Source organism: Plasmopara halstedii (genome assembly GCF_900000015.1).
Source record: "Plasmopara halstedii genome assembly, contig: Scaffold_3120, whole genome shotgun sequence".
NCBI lineage: Eukaryota > Oomycota > Peronosporomycetes > Peronosporales > Peronosporaceae > Plasmopara > Plasmopara halstedii.
Genome location: NW_020190023.1, coordinates 1,882,039 through 1,906,844, shown reverse-complemented (window position 1 = coordinate 1,906,844; position 24,806 = coordinate 1,882,039). Strand labels below are relative to the sequence as shown.

At 42.5% G+C, this 24,806-nt stretch overlaps 7 protein-coding genes across 7 annotated transcripts; 3 read left to right on the top strand and 4 right to left on the bottom strand.

The window, feature by feature from the left end:
* Nucleotides 1-458: 458 nt before the first annotated feature.
* On the top strand, nucleotides 459-2,240 carry PHALS_07943 (transmembrane; the record flags this gene model as incomplete). Its single annotated transcript, XM_024721495.1, has 1 exon — nucleotides 459-2,240. One exon carries the CDS (start codon nucleotides 459-461, stop codon nucleotides 2,238-2,240), a length of 1,782 nt encoding a protein of 593 aa, XP_024586588.1.
* A 4,101-nt stretch (nucleotides 2,241-6,341) lies between these two features.
* PHALS_07942 (uncharacterized protein) lies at nucleotides 6,342-6,714 on the bottom strand (the record flags this gene model as incomplete). Its single annotated transcript, XM_024721494.1, has 3 exons — nucleotides 6,342-6,377; nucleotides 6,442-6,537; nucleotides 6,601-6,714. The coding sequence occupies 3 exons, from the start codon at nucleotides 6,712-6,714 to the stop codon at nucleotides 6,342-6,344; spliced, it is 246 nt and encodes an 81-aa protein (XP_024586587.1).
* A 6,332-nt stretch (nucleotides 6,715-13,046) lies between these two features.
* Nucleotides 13,047-14,099, bottom strand: PHALS_07941 (sphingolipid delta-desaturase des1-like; the record flags this gene model as incomplete). Its single annotated transcript, XM_024721493.1, has 1 exon — nucleotides 13,047-14,099. One exon carries the CDS (start codon nucleotides 14,097-14,099, stop codon nucleotides 13,047-13,049), a length of 1,053 nt encoding a protein of 350 aa, XP_024586586.1.
* A 309-nt stretch (nucleotides 14,100-14,408) lies between these two features.
* Nucleotides 14,409-18,014, bottom strand: PHALS_07940 (dna-directed rna polymerase ii 135 kda polypeptide; the record flags this gene model as incomplete). The annotated part of the gene is made up of 1 exon (XM_024721492.1): nucleotides 14,409-18,014. One exon carries the CDS (start codon nucleotides 18,012-18,014, stop codon nucleotides 14,409-14,411), a length of 3,606 nt encoding a protein of 1,201 aa, XP_024586585.1.
* Nucleotides 18,015-18,256: 242 nt separating this feature from the next.
* Nucleotides 18,257-20,140, top strand: PHALS_07939 (Calponin homology domain; the record flags this gene model as incomplete). Its single annotated transcript, XM_024721491.1, has 1 exon — nucleotides 18,257-20,140. One exon carries the CDS (start codon nucleotides 18,257-18,259, stop codon nucleotides 20,138-20,140), a length of 1,884 nt encoding a protein of 627 aa, XP_024586584.1.
* A 98-nt stretch (nucleotides 20,141-20,238) lies between these two features.
* Nucleotides 20,239-21,630, bottom strand: PHALS_07938 (Tetraspanin/Peripherin; the record flags this gene model as incomplete). Its single annotated transcript, XM_024721489.1, has 7 exons — nucleotides 20,239-20,418; nucleotides 20,485-20,808; nucleotides 20,872-20,966; nucleotides 21,027-21,125; nucleotides 21,199-21,212; nucleotides 21,272-21,517; nucleotides 21,581-21,630. The coding sequence occupies 7 exons, from the start codon at nucleotides 21,628-21,630 to the stop codon at nucleotides 20,239-20,241; spliced, it is 1,008 nt and encodes a 335-aa protein (XP_024586583.1).
* A 188-nt stretch (nucleotides 21,631-21,818) lies between these two features.
* On the top strand, nucleotides 21,819-24,007 carry PHALS_07937 (serine protease family; the record flags this gene model as incomplete). The annotated part of the gene is made up of 5 exons (XM_024721488.1): nucleotides 21,819-21,856; nucleotides 21,916-21,958; nucleotides 22,065-22,110; nucleotides 22,209-22,280; nucleotides 22,344-24,007. The coding sequence occupies 5 exons, from the start codon at nucleotides 21,819-21,821 to the stop codon at nucleotides 24,005-24,007; spliced, it is 1,863 nt and encodes a 620-aa protein (XP_024586582.1).
* Nucleotides 24,008-24,806: the final 799 nt, after the last annotated feature.

Genomic DNA, 24,806 nt, shown 5'->3' with positions numbered 1-24,806 from the left:
TTACAAAGACCTTATGTAAGTTTTAACTGGGGATGCTCTGAACCCATACAAATGAGGTAAAAAGTACACTTGGTTTTAAAAATTAGGGTTTCTATCAGTAAAACGATTTGTACGAAACATAAGTGGGGCGGGGATATCCATCTGTATGTCATAATAGTACGTATTCTAAATAAAAGGTTCCATTTTTGCACATCATCAATATCCATCTGAGAAGGAATATCGCAGTAACACCAGCTGATTCCATCTCCTATTTTGATGGCTCTAAATCATTAAACTAGGATAGAGTCAGAGATGTCAGAAACATAATTCTATCATAGAATCATAGAATGTCTACAAAGTGACAACAATGTACTTCGTAATGACCCTGCTCTTTACGTCACGACCCCTGTACTAATCGGTAGCAAGTCGCCGATTTGGGGCTCACTTTATAAAGCATTTTACTTATCAAGCGAGCAACAATGGGCGTGCCGCCCAGTCACAAGGAGGGCGGCCAGTTCTACAGTGTCACTTCTGTATACACTAACTCAGTGCAGGAATCCATCTATAGTGGTATAGAACATGGTCTTTCGAGTATCAACATGACACAGGGACCTGACGGACGCAATAGTCTTGATAGTCTTGAGCCCACAGCTATGTTAGGCAACAATCGTTTTGTGGCAGGTAGCAAGTTTTTCAACTATCAACAATTTGGGGCACTACGAAAAGGTGGCAGTGTGACTCTCTTTTCCGCCTCGTATTACGGCGTGTTAGTTGCTACAGCACAGAGTAGTCTCATCTATGCTGTTCTTCGATATTGCATGCGTCCGACATTAATGCACTCGCTTCAGCTTCAGCGATCCGAGAGTTCTGTCGTTATCGAGTGTCTTTTAAATATTCCAACAACGCTCAGTTTTTTTCTTGGTCTAATGTCGGACGTTATGCCGATCAGCGGATACCGACGCAAGTCATACATGATAATTGGTACATTATTGAGTTTTCTTATGTGTACGGGTTTAATGATACTCTCTGCGACTGTGGATGTGAATGGATCTACAGAAGATGGACTCAGCAGTTACATCATTTATTATATAGTGCTCATCATGGGTGCCACTTTTGGTACTATGCTCAGCAAGATTGCCACGGATGCTCGCGTCATTGAACTATCACAACGAGAGCCTCTTACAAGACGCGGTACTTTGCAGATCAATTATTTACTCTTCCGTGCTGGTATCGAATGGATTGGACTTTGGGTGTCTGCTATACTTGTCCACTTTGACGACGTTGTTGAGCAGAATTATGCGTTGCGAGTTGATCCGTTTTGGGCATACGCAGTACTAGCATTATTAAGTCTAGTACCAGTGCCATTTGTTGTACGCAATTGTTCTGAGCGAAAAATTCGAGCTGAGCCTAGTTTATTGCACGGAATTGCCGTCGAAGAAGGCGGTGATGGAACGACAACAATGCCAGTTCTTACCAGTGCTTGGATTAAAGCATTTTTTCGCATGTGTCAACAACGGGCTGTATGGCAACTCGTGCTATTTCAGTGTCTCATATTGACGACTACGCGTTTTTCCTTTGGCTCGGCTAATGCTGTCTTTGTACGAATGGCAAATTTGGACCCAGACACAACACTTGTAACCAACGCATTAAAACACGTGACGACAATGGCTTCAATGGTCTTGTGGAAAATTCTATGGCTTAATTCTTCGTGGCGAAAATGTGTATGTTTCGGTATCGCTATTATGGTCATTTCCCAGACTTTTCGCGCTTTTATGATGATTTACGTACCGTCGATTCGTACTCAAGCATTTTACGATACACTTGGATGTATATCTGGATTTTCAGATGGAATTATCACGATATTCTCGCTTATACCTGCAACAGAAATTGCTGAAAATGGATCAGAGGGGGCAACTCAGGGTATGTTGCTGTCATTTCGAAGTACAATTGCAATTGCCATGCGTACTTTAAGTGGTGATTGGTTATCAGACTTGGCTCCAGTCACTTTAGATGATGGAACCAATCATCTTTTACTTTTATTGTTAGTTCTGATTGGGTTTGCTGTTCATACCATGTCATTATTCTCAGTTCTTCTTCTTCCTCGTCAAAAACTTGATGCCCAACAATTGCGCGTTTATGGTGGATATAGTAAGACTGCGTGTATTGCAATTTGGAGTATTTTTATTGTTGTTTTCGCATATGCAATGGTTGTAAACATCGATGCTGTTGCAGACATGGCCAAACGAGTTGACGAACATTGAAAGATATCATATGTTTGGATTATTACCCCTATAGTATTAAGTTTTCGTAGTAATGTTAGATTTATTATTACCTTATTTGTTTTCTACTTTGATATTCTTAAGCACACATTTTACCGACATTTGAAATTTGTTGATCACACCCAAGCATAAGGTAAAGTCGCGTAACTTGATTGAAGAGTAGGAGATTATGTCGTTATGGCTTTATTATCTTGCGATTAGACTAGCACTCAGGTAAAGTAGCGGTTAACGGCAAACATACGCTTCAATTACGATTGAAGGTATCAGCGATTTGGCGAATAAATTAAATGAAGACCACCTGTTGTCAATACTAAGACAGTGATAGATCTGACGCCAGTTAGTAGATTGCGAGTCAATGAATTAAAACATCTGTTTGGTTGTATAAACAGAATTGCTCAACCCTGCGTTGTTAACTTGCTTTCTTCCTCAAAGAACAATAAGCTTTATGCACAGACACATTCGCTTTTGTCACGTGTTCATCTCATTCTTGCTTCGTATGTCTGGTCATTGATGATATTGTGCTTCCACGAAGAATATAGACAATCGTAACGCATCAGATGAAAAAGCTGAGCTGGTAAAATCCTCTATATGGAGAAAGATACTATTACATCTGCGCCGTTGGTTTAGTAATACTCCAAGTATAATAAACTATTTGAAATTTGACACATCTACAGAAAAGATAACAATCTTTCAACAACATAAAACTTTTAAGTATTGATACATTCCCAAAACACCTCATTATCGTTAGCTACATTATGGCGATTAGAGTCCAAAACCGTCACATGAGTGGTTTACGAGCATTAAAATTTTTACCCACATCATTTTCGTTTATTAGTATCTTGGCAAGTTGCAATTAGATCAATTATGCCCAAGACGGCATCGCACATTCCAAGAATGCACTACTATCATAAGCACAATGATATTTATCTGAGCATTATTATACTCTTAACTTGAACATTAGGCTGTGTTTTCCGCGTCTAAGGGTCAACTTTGAAACCTTTCTCTTGGCTTTGGCATAGCTGGAAGACCATGAGTCTCTCAATGGACTTTCAAAGAAATCATACTGAAAATTGGATGAGCTTGGCGCGTTTACAAAGTTGCAGTTGGATTGGATTTGTCTAGAATCGATATCTGCAATGCAGCTGGGAGCCTTGGACGAGAGGGTGGTTGTGAGCTGCGGTCTTCCAATTCATTCTCTGATAGCATGCAAGTAAAGCGACTGTATGCCGCGGCCTCCACCGTTATCCTATAATATAGCGGCGTTAATATAACTATGACGGATTTTAGGGATTGATCTCATTATATCAAACTGGGACGCTTGAAACGTTCCCGAAGCGAGAGACGACTGTGAGCCAAGAGGAGAAGGATAAGGTCATGACATTGCTGGGTTACTTAACTCGAAATGTTTAGATGAGTCAGTAGTACCAAGTATCAACGTTTACCAAGAATATAGCAAACACATTTAGGTTGGGTAACTGGGGTGATCCGAGAAATACCAGTCTTCCATCTCTACTTCAGGTTGAAGCTCCCGTTGATCTTTTGATTCATCAAGATGATTAAGGTAGCACGAAGGAGAAGCTGAGCTCGTCATACTTTCTGAATCAGACCACACCTAAAAAGCACCGTGTAGCGGCTATTTAAAGATTTTTGGATTCATTTTGACGAATATCTCGGCAATTCTCACCAGGATATTGTATTTAGATTAGAAATCACACCATGCATTGGCGTGGACCTGGGTCCACACATTTTGAGTCACTCTTATCTTCTCTATCAGGAAAACAGTGTAACGACATAGACGATTTTTCGGTGCATAGCGCAGATTGATTTGTGAGAGACGTACTCGGTGCCGACTTTCTGTCCCAGATAGGCGAACGGTAATGGCGAACCGTGTGAGCCCAGGAGGTTGCAGCCATCGTTAAGACGCAAACGTCATTTTATGAAATTGACGTGGTGCAAACAGTACGGTTGGCAGGTTGGAATGTACTCATTCATAATCATTTAGAATATGAGTAGCTGGATCTGAATATCCATAGTAAAAGATAGAGCACAGTGCTTGAGTGTATGCGCCCAGATGATTTTTCTTACCAACGGAGACAGACGCCGACAAAATATTGAAAGCATGACCCGCGGCTGGACCTCACGGATTTCGAAGCTGTTTTGCGTTGGCCAGTCTCGCAGTCTCAAAGGTGTCGCGGAGGTGGCTTGACCTAGCCTACTATCTTAAGTGCGCTGCAAATTATGCCAACACATCATGACCCCTCGTCGGTTTCGAAGCAATGATGGCTAACGCTGCTACGAAGGGGTGACGTGAAAAGCTGTGGAAGAAAATCTCATTTATGTTCTACTTCTTGTTATTTCCAATCTGAATCGACCATCCATGCAAAATGTATCGTAACATGTAATTTACATCCAGCGTATGCGAAAGGATATTTACCCGGCACCACACATCAATATTGCTAGCCTTCAAGGCGTAGAAGATCAACTCAGCTTCTTACAAACGGACACTCGCTAAAAGTATGCTCTCGTCAAATGAGGTGCATATCTTATCATCTCGATGACATGAGTACAAATAATGCGTCAGAAGGCTCGGTGACACCGTCACTACATTTATCTGAGAGTGACAAGATGGCTATCACTTTTGGCCCAGTCTATCTTTAAAAATAAGCCGGAACAGTTTAAGGTGGTGAATGCGCTTTCGCGTCGTTCAGAACTTGAGTTATTCCATGTGACGATGGTGACATCGAATATTGACAATGCTACTTGTGCAGCGTATGAGTCCCACACCGTGCATTGAGCAATATATAGCTTTGAAATATTCGAGCTCGGATGCTGCTCAATTGATGCGATTAATAGCGCATTTAAATTGCATTTCGTTGTCATATATATTTTTACATCACAGCACACATGTGCTTGACACAACGTGCAATAGTCCCTCACGAACAAAGATAAGTGAATGAGCACATTATTCGAACGAGAAAGCGTGTCACAGGATAAGCTCTGGCTGCATGCTTCAGCTCCCTTAATCAGTGTGGCTGTTCCGGCGCATTTGGGACAACAGTTTTATTCGTTGGACACGCGTCCAGTGTTATGACACGGTAGTCATTACAGACCGTTTTAGCGTCAATTAGGCTCATAGCGCTGCCGCGAGCATTATCCTCACCGTAATGTACCTAAAACAGTTTATTTTCACATGGCTTGCCTGTGGCATGTGTCTATGATCGGCGCTCAACAACGAAACAGTGACAAACTTTGCTCAAGGTGCTTGAGAATGGGATCAAGTCTGCTCACAGCGAATAGTTTGCAGATTGATCACTGATAAAAGTTTGCTCACCGCGAAAAATTCGCAGAATGATGGTGGATGTATAGCTGCTCAAATGGACAATTTGCAGACCGATGGTTGATGTTTTGTGGCAACGGATATTAAATGAAAAAAAATACATGAGTGAACGACATCAGTGCCAGTGCGATGGATTCCCACCCATGAGTTTGCGCTGAATAACTCAGTTCGTGTATCTACCGACTCTACACAATTTTTTCAAATATCTAATTTATCAACCCTTTCCTCTAGCATCTCCACGAAGTGTTATATGTTGGTGAGGAAAATTGCCAATAATATTTGATTTGCTGATATCAGTACGGCTACGTTCCAGAGTATATATATAATTCCTATTAAAGAGGCGGATTTTTTGCGCCGAGCGCGCGGCGATATGGCAGACAGATGCGGCCAAAATTCGAATGAGTGATGTATTGAGTTGATCACATTAATTTACCTGTACAAGTCGTTATGCAGTCTTTGAGGCGACGTTACGTTCTTGTTAATTTGGATTCTTCATGAACGTACAGCAAATGTGATATTGCTATACTTTGAATATGCTCGAAATATCCGAGTATACCTTGCGTATTATATAGTATTACAAAAGTCGTATTACTTTGTTCTTGGCTATACACATGCGATCAAGGTTGCCCGAACGCAAGGCTTGTTGTTGAAGATAAAGTTACGCTTTGGCAAACTCATCAACCATTTACTAAAACATTTATCCGGTTTTGAATCGCCTCAAGCAGATAGGTTTCATTTTTGTGCTCTTAAAGTAGACGACTGATGCCCACAACAAGCGCATGCTGAAATTCTCAAAAAGGTTCGACGCGCATAAATTGATCCCGAGCTTGTGGAAGCCGATTGAACAATAGTTTTCATTTGCCAGCTTTGTTTAATATGTATGACAACACTCAATTCCATGTAAAATACAATTGTTAGTCTGCGGTTTATCAGGGTCACAAACTGAATACAGCGGATTGAAAGGGTTACCCTCACTCGGAAAGCTCATGAACATTGAGATCTTACTGTGGCCAGATTGACCTGAGTTCGTTGATTGACATCACTCGACACACTCTTTGAGGCAGAGCGGTGCAGCGCAGCAGATTTACTAATAGCAACCTGAGTTTTGTTTTGCTCCATGCTCGAGACTAAGCCGGTAGATGTAGCACGAGATTTTATTAATCAGCAGAGCTGTTTACAGCAATATCTGGAGCTGTTGAGGCCTTAGGCAGTGGCGATGTCTTACTTTGGCTTTCGCAAATTTGAATTTGCCATGAAACGGATTTTAACGCCGCAAAATGGATAAGATAGTACTCTAACCAGCGCTCAATCTTCAAATGCATACTTGTTGCCGGCAAGTTCATTTCGCTAGGATGCTATACCAGGTACATATTCGGTGAACCCCGTGAAGATTAGTATCATTGTAAATTGTTTAGTGCAACAATCCTGAATGGACGTTATTACATGGTTTGGCTTGGTCGAATGGTTGCACAAACATAGTACAAACTAAATCGATATGGCATGGCTCCGTACCAATCTCAATCTTCTTTGATATATGTTAAAAACTACCAGGAAGGTAGCTTTTGAACATGTAAAAGATATTTTCATTTGTGCTCTTATTTAGTCCCGTCTGAAGTGGAGAAGGCCGTTTCACGTTGTCTCTGACATTTTGATTATTGTCAAATGCTGTGCTTTACTTTGAGCAAATGCTGATAGACATTCAGACGTCATGCTTTGGAATTTTACAGAATTAAGCGGCATCTGAGAGCGATCAAGTTTATAACAAGATGTTATATTATGAGTTTCAGGGTGCACCTGCCTGACTTGAATCCAACTGGGTCTATACATATTATGTTCATTGCCGCACACAATGATGTCATCACCACACCTTACGCAAAGAATGCCTAACATGCCTGCAAGCTAAAGACTCAGCCTAATCGGCTTAATACGGTGGCTAGTGCGCTTTTCTTACTCCTCGACATGAAACTATGGCATCTTACGATAGTAATGTCGCGATTTGACGAGGCGATACGATCGGCGACACGGTCTGATGCAATATATTGTGCATCGTCGAAAACTTTAGGAGACGAAAAGATTACGAACGTGGATGTCGCTGTGTTAAAGAATCAGAAGTATGGGTGCCGCTATCTTCCTGCTCTGGGTGTGAGAGGCCGAGATAACTATGGCATCCGCCATGCCTCAAGACGAGCATCAGCGAGTAGCGCTAGCTATCTCCAAGCTCGAGGACAGAGCGCGAGAATCGGCATTATAATAAGGTGCTTCGGTTGAAGCTGCGTTTCCCTCCTGGATGGAGCTGAAGCGTCAGCTTGTGCGAGTGTTCTCGCCGCCTAATCAGGCGTATCGCGTACGATCGCGTTTCCTTGCTGATGACAGGGCACGAAGGAGTTGGTGGATTTTGGCCAAAAATTGCGTACTCTTATTGCCGGGATGGCAGCAGAGTCTCTTCCCGAGGCGGTCACAGTGACCGTCGTTATGGAGAGCCTCCGCACTGGCGTGACCAGAACGGAAGTCTTCCGTGTGCATCCGTCTTCTTTTGAAGAAGCGGCGAACGTGGCATTGAATGCCGAATATAACATATAGTGTCAGCATGACTTGGTTTGAATGCACACCCTCAGAGCTCGTCGAGTGAGCCTGGGGAATGGATCTCAGCTATGCTAAGAAAGAGCAGGGAGAGCTCCGAGTGCCGAGCTGCGGAGCAGCGTGTAAACAGCCGATGGTGATTTGTCCGTGGTCACACCCATCACTTTCGGACTGGTTGTCCCCTGCGCAAGGCGCGTCAAAACTCTTCGAACCGACGTCCCGCTACTAACCAGTCTGGTTTGACGTAGGGAAACGAGAAAGCCCTCAAAAAGGTAGAGGGCAGTAGGACCCAGCCCCGAAGAGCTACGTGCTTTTAAACACGAAACGTGTATGCAACCCGGGCTTCCTGGTCGTAAAAGCGATCGTGAAGAGTTTTGAGAGGCCATCAAAAATTTTCATCGATTTCGGGGCGCCGGACATGTATGCTCGACGCTCCACGATCGAAGAAACTGAGCTGTATGCTGGGGCGCTGGAAGCGCGATTGAGTGACACCGTCACTGTTCGCTTAACGACGGGGACTTGTGTCACTGTGCCGAGGGTCCCTGTGGACCTCGGTGTCAGGTGTCATGACTTTGACAGCGTACAACGCTGCTTAGTCTTAGACTTGGATGCAAGGAATGACCTTATCCTTGGCATGGCATGGTTGAAACATCATGAGCCATGAATTGATTGGAGGTCAAAGACCTTGGGTGCTACGCGCATGTCTCCGGTGGAGCTTTGGTGAGTCATGAACCCACCTCTGCTAGAAAGCAGAAGCGCTACTAGCGCGGGCACTGGACCGGGGCGGTCAGTGTGCTGGATATTGGATATTCCGATTTATCAAACGCCGAAGTTGTATCGGACAGGGGTCCCTAGCATGGGCTGAGGGCGGCACGTATTGATTTTTTGTTTAAGTTTAGGCATACTTTTATAAAATTAAATTAATTTAACGATCAATTTCACCAAATACAACATCTAATCCACAGAGCGCTGCTCAACTATCGGAGCAGTTTCTGCATGCCCAGAGTGACATGGTCGGACGAGGTCCGGGGCATCAAGAGCGAGGCCCATGTGATGCGCGTGGAGTGGCACGTTATCCGCTTAGCAGTGCTCACGTTTCTAAGCAGTTGATGCATGCCAAGAGTGGCATGGTCGGACGAGGTCCGAGGCATCCTAAGCAAGGCTGTTCTGATTTTGAGTGGCACGTGATCTACTGGACGAAGTCGAGTGCGTGTTTCCACTGGTCTCGATGACTGTAAAACCTCTATTGAGAGGAGACAACAAAGCCGTATGCTATCGGACAGCGTCGACCCTGGCCCAGGGTGTGTCTACCATATACGATAGTGCGCAGATATATCCTTGTCAACAGTATGACGGGAGCGAAAGACGGTGACGTCACCTTTGAAACTATTCCCGTGATGGATGTTCTTCTTGAGCTGGACGAGATTTCCTTCGAAGGGTTTAGCGGTGCTTGAAGGCAGGCAATTTAGCCGAGGTGGTCATTGTAAGACCTCACGAAAAGGTTAACTCGTCTTCGCTTCTGAATGAAGCTGTCCTGGAGGACATTAAAGGGGTGCTGAACGCACAAACTGAATCATCGATCCTGTAGCATCCCTCGGATCCGTAGTATCCTTTGGAAAATAAATTTCACGACGTCGACTCAAAAAATTCGCCTTCTGTCCTACCTTCGGACCGAGATGTGCGTCATGAGATTGACCTGGTCCCGGAAACCAGATACTGCGTAACGTGCCAATGGCCCCTGCCCAAGGAGGAAAATAAGAGCAGTGTGACGTCTTTGACGCCTTCTTCCGTGCAAAGCACGAGTTCTTGAGAGCAAGTCTTCTCATTCGACACCCACGTTTTGTATCTGGAAGCTGAACGGCAAGTTGCGTATTGTTCACGCTAACAACATGATAACTTCCCGCCTACCAGACTGAGTACATTTGCGATGCGAAGACTGGAAGCCAAGCCATAGAATATGCAGACAGAATATGCAGACGAAAGAGGAAGAAGTATTGTTGGAAATATTGAGGCCGGAGACCTGGTTTTAACAAATGCTAAAACCTTCCTACACGTGCAGTTTCAGCTGTCTTTAAGACGAAGGTCCGTCCACGTTTTTAAGGTTGTGGACCAGCGAGGCCTAGCGTATACGCTGAACCTTCCGAGAAGGATGCGCACCGATTTATGTGGTCTTGCTTAAGCCGCACTGGGACCCGGTGCAATTTAACGCGGAAGAGCTGTGCGTCGGGGCGGCGCTCAAAGGCGCTCGGCCACTCAGAAGTAGAGCCAGCAACTGGTTCTGGTCACGGAGTGCAACAACTTTCGTTTCCAACGGCGATAGGCCTACACCGTCACATGAAGTGACGTATTCGCCTGCTCGATGCTTAGGAGCCACTCCGACTGAGTACGATAATCCTCAACGTGAGGCAGCTGGTGCATGCCCCAGGCTCTCGAGGTCTCCGCACAGCAGTAGACGACCTCGGAGAGATGCTCGGCAAAAAGCCGATGACGAAGAACTTTGGCCTTCAACGCTCGAAGAGCTTGCGAGTCACCGGACGGCGATGGGCCACGTCGTAATCGTCCGCCACCGACTCTTCTTGGTGATAATGGTGACGTCTACTAACACGTGGATCGCCTTGTAAGTTGACGTCGTCTACAAGGTTAAACCCAACATCTTATTAAGTGGCGGGGATACCCAAACTCCGAGAACTCGTGGGAGTTTGAGGTGCCACTTCGGCACGTCGTAGACGCTTATGATTAGAAGAATCATGACGATCCACGTCGTCGTGCACACCGCGCGTCTTGGTAATAGTCCGGGACTTCGGAGGGTCATGAGCTGAGCTCAAGCTATGGCTCTGACTACTGTGGTCGTAGACTTACCCGTGTGAGAAGCCACAGAGCTCGCAGGAGCGTGATAGAATTTCCATATGTCTCAGGGTGACAATACGCAAGAAATCGGCGTTGCACCTTTAGTTTAGCAAGCTCAAATCTAAAATGGCGCTTAACGCGTGCGTCCGCTTCCTTGTGGGTTTGCTGTCAGGTGGACAGCGAAGAAAGTTTCCGGTGCCGCTGCACCCGTCGCTATAGCTCATCATCAGTTTTACCGGAGGCGAGCACCAAAATACTGGTCCGCATTGCGAAAATAAGAGCATCTCCGTCTTGAGCTCGAAGTGAGATCTCTTGTGGTAGAAAACGCAAGCTCGCAAAGGTTTTCGCTGATCAAGCTCAGCTTATGTAGTGGCCGGAGACGACTACGTAGACACCTTACGATCGAGTTTTACGCGTCTTTCGCTCGAGTAGCGGGATTCACCGAGCAGAAGCCGTTTTCCCCACGAGGGTCTAAGACCTAACGTGGATAAGAGCGCAGCAGAGCCGCCCTGTGAGCAGTCCCCAATTACTGCTCCCGTCCCTCGTCGAGGCGATTAGTAATAATGCCACTTTTACCGAGAACCGAGAGGTCCGGGAACGGACGGTTTCCGCAAAGATTATGCTGGATTCACGTCGCACCGTTGGCGCACGACATCTTTCTCTTCATTCCATACTGGGAGAAGAGTGTTCGACTCGTAGTCGACTTTCTCCAACTCCTCGATGAGGAAATCCGTGGCCTGGGGTGGGTGCGTTGTGTTGCGCTCAGTTGCCGAGAGCTTGGAATGTGCTACCGTGAAGCGCGGACGTACTTTTCGGGGATGCACCTTGTGCAGAAGATGAAGGGCTTTGCCCGCGGACACCCTTGCTACCAGCTTGGCTGAGTATTTTGCATGTCGTAGACACAAGGCTCATAGAGTGGAGATTGGTGACTCTGCCGCAACTAAAACAATTAAAAACAGTTTCAATTTTGAACAGAAGTGTTCGTCTGCCTTGGTCAAGGTTTTAGTACTTTGGAGGTAGCGGATTGTAATTTGCTACACTCGTACTGGTTCTTGGAAAACGTAAGGTCGGTGACCTTAGCTTAGTTTCCTCTAAGCAAACAGCTACGACAGCCCCGCTGCAACAACAGAGGGTATTACGACTTCCCACAAAGAGACCCAGCTCTTTTATTTCAAGACCTGCGTGACTCAGAGCTAAGCTTGCCCATATACAAGCACAAAAGCCACAACACTTTAAATGTAGTAATTGTCGCCGATTTGAGACGCTCAAACGCCTATGCATGTGAGCTTTTAGATGGGAACGTGCGCTTGAAAGTCGCTTTGGAAGCTTTGTGACCTCACTGGTCAACACTCATCAGGGTACCGCTTGCGCCTAGATGAGCAGTCAATGAAGTATTTCCGTACCCTTTTGAGGAATAATGTGTTTGTTATGGCAGACTCGTCGAGTTGAAGCTACTTTAAAACGGCAAACTCACGACAGCTTTAATAAGGAGTAAAAAATGCGCATCGATTGCCGACTTCAGCTAGCATTGATATTAAGTACATCACGATCTGACTGGATCAGTGTGCAGTAGTTTCATTCTTTGTATGTTTCAACGCGACTCTTCAAGTCGGAGCGTCCTACGTGTGAGGTGCCTCAGCAACTGAGATGCTCTTTATATTCAACTGAGTGCCATTCGGACATTTTGGTTCTTCCAAACTGAAGTGAAGTGACACAGCTTGTGTCTCGTGTAATCATACTCAGCTACAGATAAGAGAAAGGATCCTGCAATTTCCGCCATTGCAGTCCACTTAAGTCGCAATACGCTAAAAAAATCCAATTTGGATCGCGTCACAAGAAGAGATTTTTAGAACATTTGTAGTTAAACGAATGACGTTTTACCCAGTTGCTGCAAGAATATTTAACAGGTGAGTTAATATCGTCAATGAAAGTTATGATTGATGTGGTTGACGTAGCTTACGAATGTATTGTTTTTACTATCAGTCAAAGCTATTAACAAACCTCAAATCAAAACTGCACAACTTCTATTCGTTTTTAAGTTTGTCTTTGATTTCTTTCGTGAGATTGTGGCGTTTCACACGTGAATATGCATTCACATTGTCATCCATGACGTAATTTACCATCACTTTAATCCATGAGTCGTGACTTGGTAAATTCTCGTAAAACTCAGGCGCTAATGCACGTAACTCATGTAAACGTGAGCCAGCAACAAATGGAAAGTCATGATGTTCATTGTGCAACCCAACGTTAAACGTGAGACGATTAAGAATACCATAGTACGAATACGTTTCGTACCCCAGGATAAACTCGTAATGTTCAGCAATAAAATGTCCTGCTACAGGATGAATACCAGCACCCAGTAGTGATCCCAAAATGAGGTAGCATAACCCCGATAATCCACCATAAAGGTAGATGACATAATTGTAACCCAAGCACACAACAATATTGAAGAATTCCCACAAACCAGGTGACTTTGGATTCACAAATAATGGACGAATCGCGTAAAAAAGGAGTTGAAAGACTACAAAGAAAAACTTTGTGACTTTTGTTGTAAAGAACTTTGCCTCCAATTCGGATGGTAGATCCATATCCACCCCATCTTCGCCTTGATACCGATGGTGTTCAAGATGGTATCGCCTTAAAGAAATAGACGACGGTAAACCAATTGGTAAATTAGCAAAGACACCAAGTAATCGATTGTGAAATGGTTTTTTAAATCCCAAATTGTGCGCAACTTCATGCATGGCCATCATCATTCCATGATTAGCTGTACCACTGATGCAGTACATGAGAACGAGATAAAGAGGCCACGACATATACTGAGCATAAAGTGCCAAGTATGTTTGCAATATCACAGTTGCCGTAACAATGTACTTTGTCTTCCAACAATGACCAAAAAGCTTTTTCACTTCCGGATATTTCGCCATGATCAATTTGCGACGCGTGGCATGAGGTTCATCTGTTGGTGTCCAATGAAATTCATGTTGTGGTTCAAATGCCTTGATATATTGAGGTTTTGTAGTCTGAGGTACAACAAGAGCCATAGGTGGTAACGTACTCTTCTCTACCTTACACATAATAAGATATCCGGATTCTTAAGAGATCTGTTGTGATACTGATCCTCTCGGCGCTAAATCGAAAGTGGTACGTATCTCGTAAGATAGGTTAGAAAAATACCGGGCAATTAGAAATTAACAGAAATGATTACCATGTATACAAATTTGAACTGTCTTGTAGCAAATCGAATTTGTTAGGTCATATTATTAAAAAGTCAAAATTATACAACGAGACAACAAATTCAAGAAATTAAAAACTGATCAATGAAATTCATTTTCAATGCTAAAAAAATCTTCACGAAAAAAGTATGAAATTCATTGTAAATTTCATTACGTTTGCACAAGTTTTGGTCCATTTGGATTCCCAAGTGTAAATAAACGAGGGGCAATCGACATGGACATCAATTCTTGAAATAGCAACTTACACGAGTATGGAATGTGAACTTGTGAAATCTGCGTCTTGTTACGGCATGTACGACATTCAAATGTCATTTTTCGTAAATTTGCTATTGCAATAATTCCACAAATATCACACACATGAACACGATAAGCATCCGAATTCGCAAAAAGACGATCCATTAAGAAATTAGCAGAACCATGCGATATCAAACAATCACGTTCCATTTCACCCATACGCAAACCACCTTCACGAGCACGTCCTTCCATAGGTTGACGTGTTAACATTGTAACTGGACCACGTGAACGAGAATGAATCTTATCATCAACCATATGTTTCAAACGTTGATAAAACGTTGGACCAATAAAAATCTGGGCTGTCAAACGACGTCCAGTATGACCACTATACATCACTTCATTTCCATGTTTTTGATATCCAAGATTATGCAAAGTATCCGCAATGGCTTGAACCGTTACATCAGTAAATGGTGTAGCATCTCCTTCATCACCTGTTTGAGATGAAACTTTACCAAGTAAACATTCAACTAAATGTCCAACAGTCATACGTGATGGAATAGCATGAGGATTGACAACAATATCAGGTGTAATCCCTTCCACTGTAAACGGCATATCTTCTTGACGATATGTCATTCCAATCGTACCCTTTTGTCCGTGTCGTGACGCAAATTTATCACCAATTTGAGGTATACGAATATTACGAAACCTCACTTTTGTAAATTTAAATCCATCAGCATTCGTCGTAAGCATGACACTATCAATAATTCCATTTTCATGTGATCGCAATGCTGTACTTGCATCACGTTTCTGATGACGTTGCTCTAATGATGAATCTTCCGATACTGGTAATGGTGACGTCTTCCCAATAATAATATCATTACCACTTACACGAGTACCAGGAGCAACCAATCCATCATTATCAAGTTTGTGATAGCTTCCATGACGCAAGCCAAGACAATTATCTCGCGAAGGTTTTTCAAACTCTTCACAATTTGCACCTCCTGCACCTCCACCAGGTCCACCATGTGGACTCTTGTTCCGTTCTTGATCAACATAACAACGATAGAATGTTGAACGAAAGAATCCACGATCAATAGCACTTTGATTCATGATCAGTGAATCTTCCTGATTGTATCCTGTATACGATGCAATACCTACAATCGCATTAATTCCAGACGGCAATTCTCGAAAGTGTAAATATTCCATAGCACGCGTCGTAACGAGAGGTTTTTGAGGATAGTTAAGTACATTAGCCATCGTATCCATTCTTGCGCGAAAGTTTGAACAATAGATTCCCATTGCTTGTTTTCCCATAGCAGATTGGTACGTATTACGAGGTGATTGATTATGATCGGGGAATGGAATAATACTAGCACAGATACCAAGGATCATAGATGGATGAATCTCGCAATGCGTGTGGATCTGAGAACCAATACCAACGTCTTTTGGCTCCATGGCTATCATACAAACTTCCTCTTCTTCTGTATCAATAAGCTCAACGACACCATCTGTTAATAAATTGTGCCAGCAATAATTCGTAATCTTATGATTCTGAAGCTTCACCACTTGTTCTTTCTGTAACAACAATTGATTGTCTTCAACAATAAACAATGGACGACACACGCGACCAGCATCCGTGTAAATACGTAGCTCCTTATTCATTAGATCTCGAATGACTGACACTTCAGCATCGATGTCGACACAGCGACGTAGTGATCGTAACGTACGAATCAACTCGTTTGGCTCACGATGAACTCCTACCCAATTTCCATTCACAAAGATCTTTGTCGAATGTGGAATGATCTGAGGTTTGATCTCTTCCAGATTCTCAGTAGCCCACTCTTCTAGAAACTCTAAAATTGGAGCCTGTGGTGATCCAACAGAAATATACGCCATTAATGCTAAATTCTTCACAAGACCTACTGCCTGTCCTTCGGGTGTCTCTGCAGGACAAATCATTCCCCAATGCGTATTATGCAATTGACGAGGTTGAGCTTGTTTACCTTCACGACCAAGTGGCGTGTTCAAACGACGCAAATGTGAAAGTGATGATGCATACGTTAGTCGATTGAGCACTTGTGAGACTCCAGCTTTAGACGCACTCTTTTGCATTCCCCAATTTCCCGTCGCTAAGGAGTATCGTAATCCATTTGTAATCGTTCGAGAACGAATAGCTAGCGTCAAATTGAAATCTTTGCCATTATCCACACACTTTTGCAAGAACGATTTGACATCTTTTGTTAATTTTTTAAACAAGACACGAAAGAGACTACCAAGTAGTGGACCAGCAAGATCAAGACGTTTGTTTCCATAATGATCACGATCATCTTCACCAATGCGACCCAATGAACACATGAGAAGTTTATGAACAACATAACCTAAGAAATAAGCTTTTTTCGTCTCATTATGGTCTTCAACCCCAACGTGAGGTAGCATTTCTTTCTGTAAAATGTCTTGAGCATAACGTATACGATCTGCTTTACTCACATTAATTGCACTTCCTCGACGTCCAATAAAATCCAAAGCCACTTCTTGTTCTTGAATCACAAAAGCTTCTTCAAGTGATGATTTAAAACGTTCCATTAGTTCAGCATCTGAAAAGTCATAACAAATATGTTCAAGAATCTCCCGATCGGCCACAAAACCAAGAGCACGAAAGATAATAACAACAGGAATGTCTTGACGAATGTATGGAATCACAGCACGTATTTGATTTCCCGTAATCGCACTTTTGCCACCTCCTTTTTGATACATTTGAACGTACATAGTACTTGTTGGACGTACACCATGTTCCACATGTGAACGAGTTTCACAAACCCAACTATACTTGGATGCTGCATTCTTTCGAAAACAATAGACGTGATTATTACTCATACGTTCTTGTGCAATCAAAACCTTTTCACTTCCATTAATAATAAAGTAACCACCTTGATCATAGATACATTCGTTCAATTCCGTCAATTCTTTATCCGTTTTATGCGTCAGAACACAATATTGTGAACGTAACATAATTGGCACCATTCCAATAAATTCTTTCGGAGTTTCCACTTGATCATATGGATCCATATCTTCTAAATTCGCAGGTCCTGATGTTGGAGCTTGATACTTTTGACACACAACATCAACATAAAGTGGAGCAGAATACGTTAAATTTCGTAAACGTGCTTCATGTGGAAACATGACACTTGTCGAACCATCAGCTTCAGTCATTGTAGGCTTAGATAAGTAAATTTGACCAAACGAAATGTTATAAATCGTATCAGTATTTGTTTTCGCTTGTCCAGGTGCATATTGTGCTTCTGGATTAATTCGAATCGAACGCGAATCATCAACAAGTTCTTGCATTGTATTTTGAATAAATTCATCAAATGAATCAAGTTGTTGACGTACAAGACCTTTTTCTTCAAAATAACTTGAAATCACAGCCCATGCATCTTCTTGAGAAACAGATGCACCAGGTGCAAGACCAAGCTCATGATTCTCACGCTCTGTATCACTCTCAATTGGATTCTCCCAACTCATTGACTTGGTAGTAAGGAATTAAAGGTCGTGACGGGGGGAAAAGTATAAAGTATAAATTTGGAGTTACATACCGGTATTCAACTACTATACGACTGTAAACGTATACTATACACTAAGTATATCCGGTTATGGAAAGAAGCATGTGGGGCTAAGCACAAACGTACAAATTCCAACTTAAGCACAGTTTCGGAAGTGAGTGTCTTCATTGTACGCACGATCAAGTTCTTTGATTATCGTACAGAATGTCGTCAGGATTGTGTATTCAATGGATTCGCAATGAATTAGAGACGCATGGTGATCTAAAGGAACTTTCACCACCACTTGTTGAGACCAATTCGTTGTGCGAGTTTGTGACCGATGGGCGTGCTTTGTGTCTACTAACTAACGCTGTTTTAGAAGGGGAAGAGGATGAATTACCCAAGAAACTTCAACGCTCATTACGTCAGCTAAGTAAGTTTCATGCACTTGAGCGTGTACAATTTTTTATCAAATGGTGTCGTACACGTGCGAAACTTGAGGAACATCAAGTATTTACGACTGTTCAACTTTTGGACGAAGTAAATGAAGTAGCTGTGTCCGAGACAATCATTGCTTTGCGTAATAAAACACGTCCAGGGTATAAAGCTACGAGTGTTTTATCACAATATCATTTTAACGGAGATAAGAATCGTACGACGAGTCTTTCCAGTACAACCAACTCAAGTGCGAACAATGCGAATCGTTTGAGTTCATTCCTTAATAAGTTTCCATCTGCTCCGGTCGTGGCTACAAAATCTGCTAAACCATCAACTGTGCGCGTGTCTCTTACCTCAAGTGTCAGTAGTACTTCATCTCCACGTGAGCTAGAAGAACCTGTACCAGATGAAGATGCGAATTCCAAGTCACGACTTCGTATTCCCTCGATTTTTAAAAGTAACAATACCGCGTCTGGTACACCACGTAGTAGTGTTATAAGCAATACATCATCGACGACTTCGTCAAGCAAAGACGACGGTCCAGAGTCACGTTCACGTTCGTGGTCCAGTAAACTTTCAGCATTCTCACGTAGTGTCTCGTCGTCCAATTCGTCAGCTCCTCATTCGAGTCCAATAGGAAATGACGAGGATAATAATACTACACCACCTTCCTCGCCACCACAATCTCCTCCAAACCGTACAAGTATTCCTACAATGCCGACAAAATCTGCTCCAAAGTCATTATCTAAGCTTTCGGCGTTTTTAAGCAGTGTCGAAACGACATTTTCTACTCCTGTGTCAACTTCGCCTTTGCAAGATGAAAGTTTTATGGAAGCTAAGCCAGAAGAGAATTTGAAGATTGAGAATAATCAGGAAGAGCACGATTTTGTTGAGCAAAATGAAGCTGACAAGGATGAGGCGATATCGGTAAAGGCTGAAGCTCCAGAAGAGGAAGATGATTTTGTGGCGGTAGAAGCTGAAGATGCTACAACAGAAGCGGTTGAGAATGATGATTCTAGCGAGAAAGATGAGGGTGCTGGTGATATTAAACCTGAAGAATCTCTTCATGTATTGGACGTGGAAAGAAACACGAGAGAGTCGGAAGAAGAAGAAATATTGACGAGAACGGACAATTTATTGGAGGTGGAGGAACCAGTTTCAGCTGTAGAAGATGTGACAGTGTCGACGGAACTTGTGCAACAAAACGATCGTCTTGTGATGGAGAATGCAGCTCTGGTACAAAAGCTTCAGACTTCAGAAGTGATTGTAGCAGCAAAAGATACAGAATTGGAAGTATTGAAACAACAAATCGAGCAATTGAAGAAACAACTTGATAAGGAACAGATCTGTACACAAGAAAAGCAGTTGGCGGCTGAAAAGTTGGCAGCTGAAGCTGCTGCCGTTCGTGCTGAGCTTATTACGTCACATGATGCGACGGAGACGAAGGAACTGAAGGAAGCCAAAGTGCAAGTTAAAGAATTGACAGCTCAGAATGAAAGTCTTTTGATTGATTTGGCGAATTTGCGCGAAGAATTTCAGACGCTCGAGCAATCTGTCCAACTCGCTCGAGATAGTGAAGAAGCAGCACGATATGCAGCTCAAGTTGCATTTGCTGCTCGTGATTCTGCAGATGAAATGATTCAACAATTTAAAAACCAGCTCGAAAAGTAGATTTTGGACGACTCGACGGAATAATTCATTTTAATTGATTTGATTTTGTGCTGAAAAATATTATTGTTAGTCTTCCTTATATTATAAAATCAAAGCACTTATATTGAATCGGTTTGGTATCCTGCGAGGCTTCGTCTCAACACCAAAGCGCTAGCAGATCCTACAATCATAAAGAGACACACGACGACAGCAAAGAGTCCGAGAAGATGAAGTGTGCTTTGAAGATAAGCTTGGACGTCAGATGCTGACCATTCGGGACATTTTCCACATTGGGCAATCTAAAAGACAATGTTACGTCGACGAATAAATATTTTTCAACAAGTATTGACATTCACATTACGTACATCATTCGATTCATGACTTTGGTCATTAACGTCATTCAGTAGAGTCATGCCTGTTATACAGTCGCCATTCAAGCTTGAAGCTTCGTCGCTAGTGGATGAATTACACGATACCCAATAGCCATCGATTGTTTGCATGACACCATTGCACGAAATTATTTCAGTGTTTACGTCCGTGCAATTCGTACAACCAGAAAGAGTCAAATCGCACGCTAACGATGAACTTGTGTGTGCGTTGTATGTAGATACAATATGATCTGAGAATGTGAAAGCACTTACAGCGCAGACAAAAAGCGCAATAAGACAGCTGCCGAGACCAATAATGTACTGGTGTTGTCAAAATTAGCAATAAGTAACATATCAATATTCTCTTTCAAGCACTATACGTACAATAAGAAGAAGTGATCTACTCTTCGATCTCGATCCAATAATGCCCAAAACCGAGATTGCAACCATAAATGTCCCGACAACAATAAATATGATGGCTACGTTACAATATCACAGTAAGAACCTGTCCTTGAGCATACTACCATCGTCAATCGTACCAATCCATTTTTGACCAGAAGTCATCTCATCGTGCATTTTGACCACCATTCCGACAATAAATAGCACTGTACCGAGAAGCGTAAATGCAACGTTCATAACTGACAACATACTTCGCATGATAATGGGCACACTAACGATGCGTACGACACAATACATGGACAAAACGACTACCAGCAAACAGATCACTGCAATAATTCCAACAGCAACCATTCGATTGTAAAGATACTCTACTGCATCGTTGTACGTAGTGCAGCATGAGGCTTGTCGCAATCTTGCTAGAACATTTGCCGTCCAGTGATGTTTTACCCATGATTTAAGTGCATCTTGAAAGAAAAAAGCTGCATAACATAGTACGAAGAGCCCAGTCACGAGTAAAAAGTTGATAAAGAAATAGAGCAGCAGCAAGCGACTCCTTTCTTTTCCTGCACCCACAAAGCCTAATATTGAGAGAAGTATAACTCCAAAGCCTAAAGATCCAAGTGCTGCAGCACTATCATTAAAGTCCGTCGTTGTCACAATATCAAGCGCAAGTCCAAGCAAAGAAATTCCGCACACAAAGCTCAGCAATGTCAATAGCCGCAGAAACTTACGAGACGGACGCATGGTTAGCAGCAAGATGAGAGTATTAAAGTACCGGTATTTACCTTGATTTTTGTATAAGATTGATGTAGTCGAATAATCTATTTCGATGGGGTACCTACTAAATTGAGCGCAAGAAGTTACGATTGTTATATTTATGTTTCCTGGCGTTTAAGAGTGTGGGCTATTTTTGAGATCTCTGCATTCATAATATGCTCTATGTCATACTAACATTATCTTTTGAAGTAGTGTTCAATTATGGTGGATAATAGCAAGAAAAAATCAAGTGCGAAACTGACGACATTTCAGCGGCAATCTTTGCTGGAAAAGTGACACGAAACATTTTGCTACGGTGAGCTCAATGCAGTTCTTCCGTCTTATTGTACTTATAACTGCAGTTACTCAAGCTTTTGGTACCTCGTCCGTTAATGATCTTAATGGATGGTATCCTTGTTCAGGATTTACATTTAAAGATGAAGGAGGATCCGGTCATCAAAATGCAGAGTGTGCTGTTTATACAGCTCCGTTATGTTACCCTGGAATATGTACCATACCAACGACAATCGACTCTACTGTTGATATCTTTGTGAAACGAATTGCAGCTGAAAGTGATGTTGAGAAAGCAACAAATGTGTGGTTAATGCAAGGTGGTCCAGGTGCTTCATCCTCAGCAAGTAAGTAAATCTTAGTAAACAAACAAACGATCTTTTGTAACTTTTTTATGATTCACTTTGTAGTGGAGTCAGCAATGGTTGAAATCCACACGAGACTATCGGGAAGTGTAAATGTGTACACTATGGATCATCGTGGAACTGGTCGCAGTACTCTATTGGACTGTGTTGCCGCACAAGTTACTACTACAGGTTCACCTTTTGGCTCATCAATCGAAGTTTCTGAAGTTCCTGCATGTGCTCAAGCACTTGAGAAAAAGTATGGAAATCTCTCATCTTTTTCTATGACAACAGCTGCAACAGATATGGCCACATTTATAGCCAATCACACAAATGGTGTTGATACTATCGTTTATGGCGTGAGTTATGGTACAGCACTGGTAGAGCGCTTGATTCATCTTAATCCACCTAAAGTTATAGGGTACGTTCTAGATGGAGTGGCTACGAGTTCAGGATCATCACAAGAGTACGAGTACTTTTCTACATGGGATGTTGATTTTGGCAGTGTTGGCGATGGGTTTCTTAAACTTTGTGATACATTAAGTGAGTGCAGCACAAAATTTGAGCCAAATCTTGCGAGTACGCTTCAAAGTGTAATTTCGCAATTCGATCAAGAACCAGAGGCGACGTGTGCTGCACTTGTTCGAGATATTTATCGAGACAGTGACGAACCAGCATCATATACAGTACGACGAACTCTTGGCGTGTTGTTAGAAGAAGCAGACCTGCGAACGTTCATTCCACCAATCGTGTATCGATTAGATCGCTGTGCATCAAATGATATTGACATTTTGAAACACTTTTTCACGACTTTACGCTATTATCTCACCTGGTCAAGTGAAGATGATGCATTTGAATCGACTTTGCTTTATTACCTCATTGTCTTTTCGGAAATGTGGGAAAGACCTCAACCAGCTATGTCTAAGATGACTGCAAGATTTACAAATACCCTTGTCTCAGATGGAGGAACATATTCAGATGTTCCACAATATTGTGCTTTTTCCAAAGAGAAATCACCAGTCTGCAATCAACTTAATGTTGGAACGTACAATGCTAATGGAATAATTTACGAACGTGACAAGTACTGGAATAAAAGTGCCAAAATTCCAGCAAAAGCAAGCGTCTTGCTGTTAAGTAGCAAATTGGATCCACAGACACCTCATAAATATGCTGAATATTTGCTTCAAGCTATGTCGGGCAGAAAGGAACTCGTCACTTTCAACCACGCTACCCATGGGACATTGTGGACGACACCGATGGACGACAGCGGTGAGAGTGAAACGTGTGGGATGAAGTTATTGCTTTCCTACGTGAGCAATAACGGAAAATTAGACAAACTGGACAAGTCGTGTGTGGATCAAATGCCTGCTTTTAGTCTCACGCCTCTGCTTATGTACCAGTACTTTTTTTTGAGTACTGAAGATACTTATGACGGAGAATATGATGCGAGCTTGGCGGAACTTGTCACGTTTAATTTTACGGCGTCTGGTACAGCAAAATCCAAGGCAAATAAACCATTTAAAACGGCATTTATCGTTTTTTTAGTGCTCTTCATCGTCACTTTGGCAATCGCTTCTTTCTTCACCTATCGATGGTATCAGCTTAGGAAAGAAAATGTACAGAACCGAGTAACTGATGACTTGCCTGATGACTTTGATGTCTCAACTTTACCCGATACGGAAGCGTCAACAGAACAAAGAGACCCAAGTGACGTTGAAAAGACATGTTGACGAACGTTTTGGTTCGAGTTATTGCTAAGGTCAATATACATATTTTTTCATGTGTGAGATGGCAGCGCTAGTGGATAACCACATGCGTGATCAACAATCTTGACGCTATGTTCAAGACCCCTCATGCTTCGTAAATTTGATTATATTTCATAGAGTATTTGCTTATGAAACTGACGAAAAAGGCATATTCTGAAAAATGATAACCTTCCTAGTTATCAAAGTTTAGAAGAGTAGAGTGCATTACCCAAAATTGTCATTGTCGTCGGTCAAATTATCTACTTGGACAAGGAATCAATTTTGTGCTGGAATCTAGACTGTGATTATGTTATTCAGATCGATCAAATATATACACTTGCTATCATGTGACCTTTTAATTCTATCTAATCATAAGCTCAAAGACAGAATATATTGCTTCTAGAGCAGATCAGCGTTCATGTGTCATACGCCATCGTCTTGATGCCAAGTAGTTGTATACATTGCCGTACACCAACGTAACTTAAACGTAACAGCACCCTATTATGGCAAATGCACACTTGACATTGCCGCCACTTTTGCCCCTCAGACCAAAGTGAAGCACAGAGTACATTATCATGATATGCATAATGATTGGTACTTAAATCGGTTAAGTATGATGCCATTCTGTAGAAGAGGGGTGCGCAGGACACATTGGCTGCTAGTCTAATGTTAAGCATCAAAAGGTTTTTAGTATGATAAATAATAGGGTTTATTGCAAAAGGTGATACAAATAGAAAGTATTCGCGAGATGTGATACAATCGTGTTTTAAACACCATTGTTATG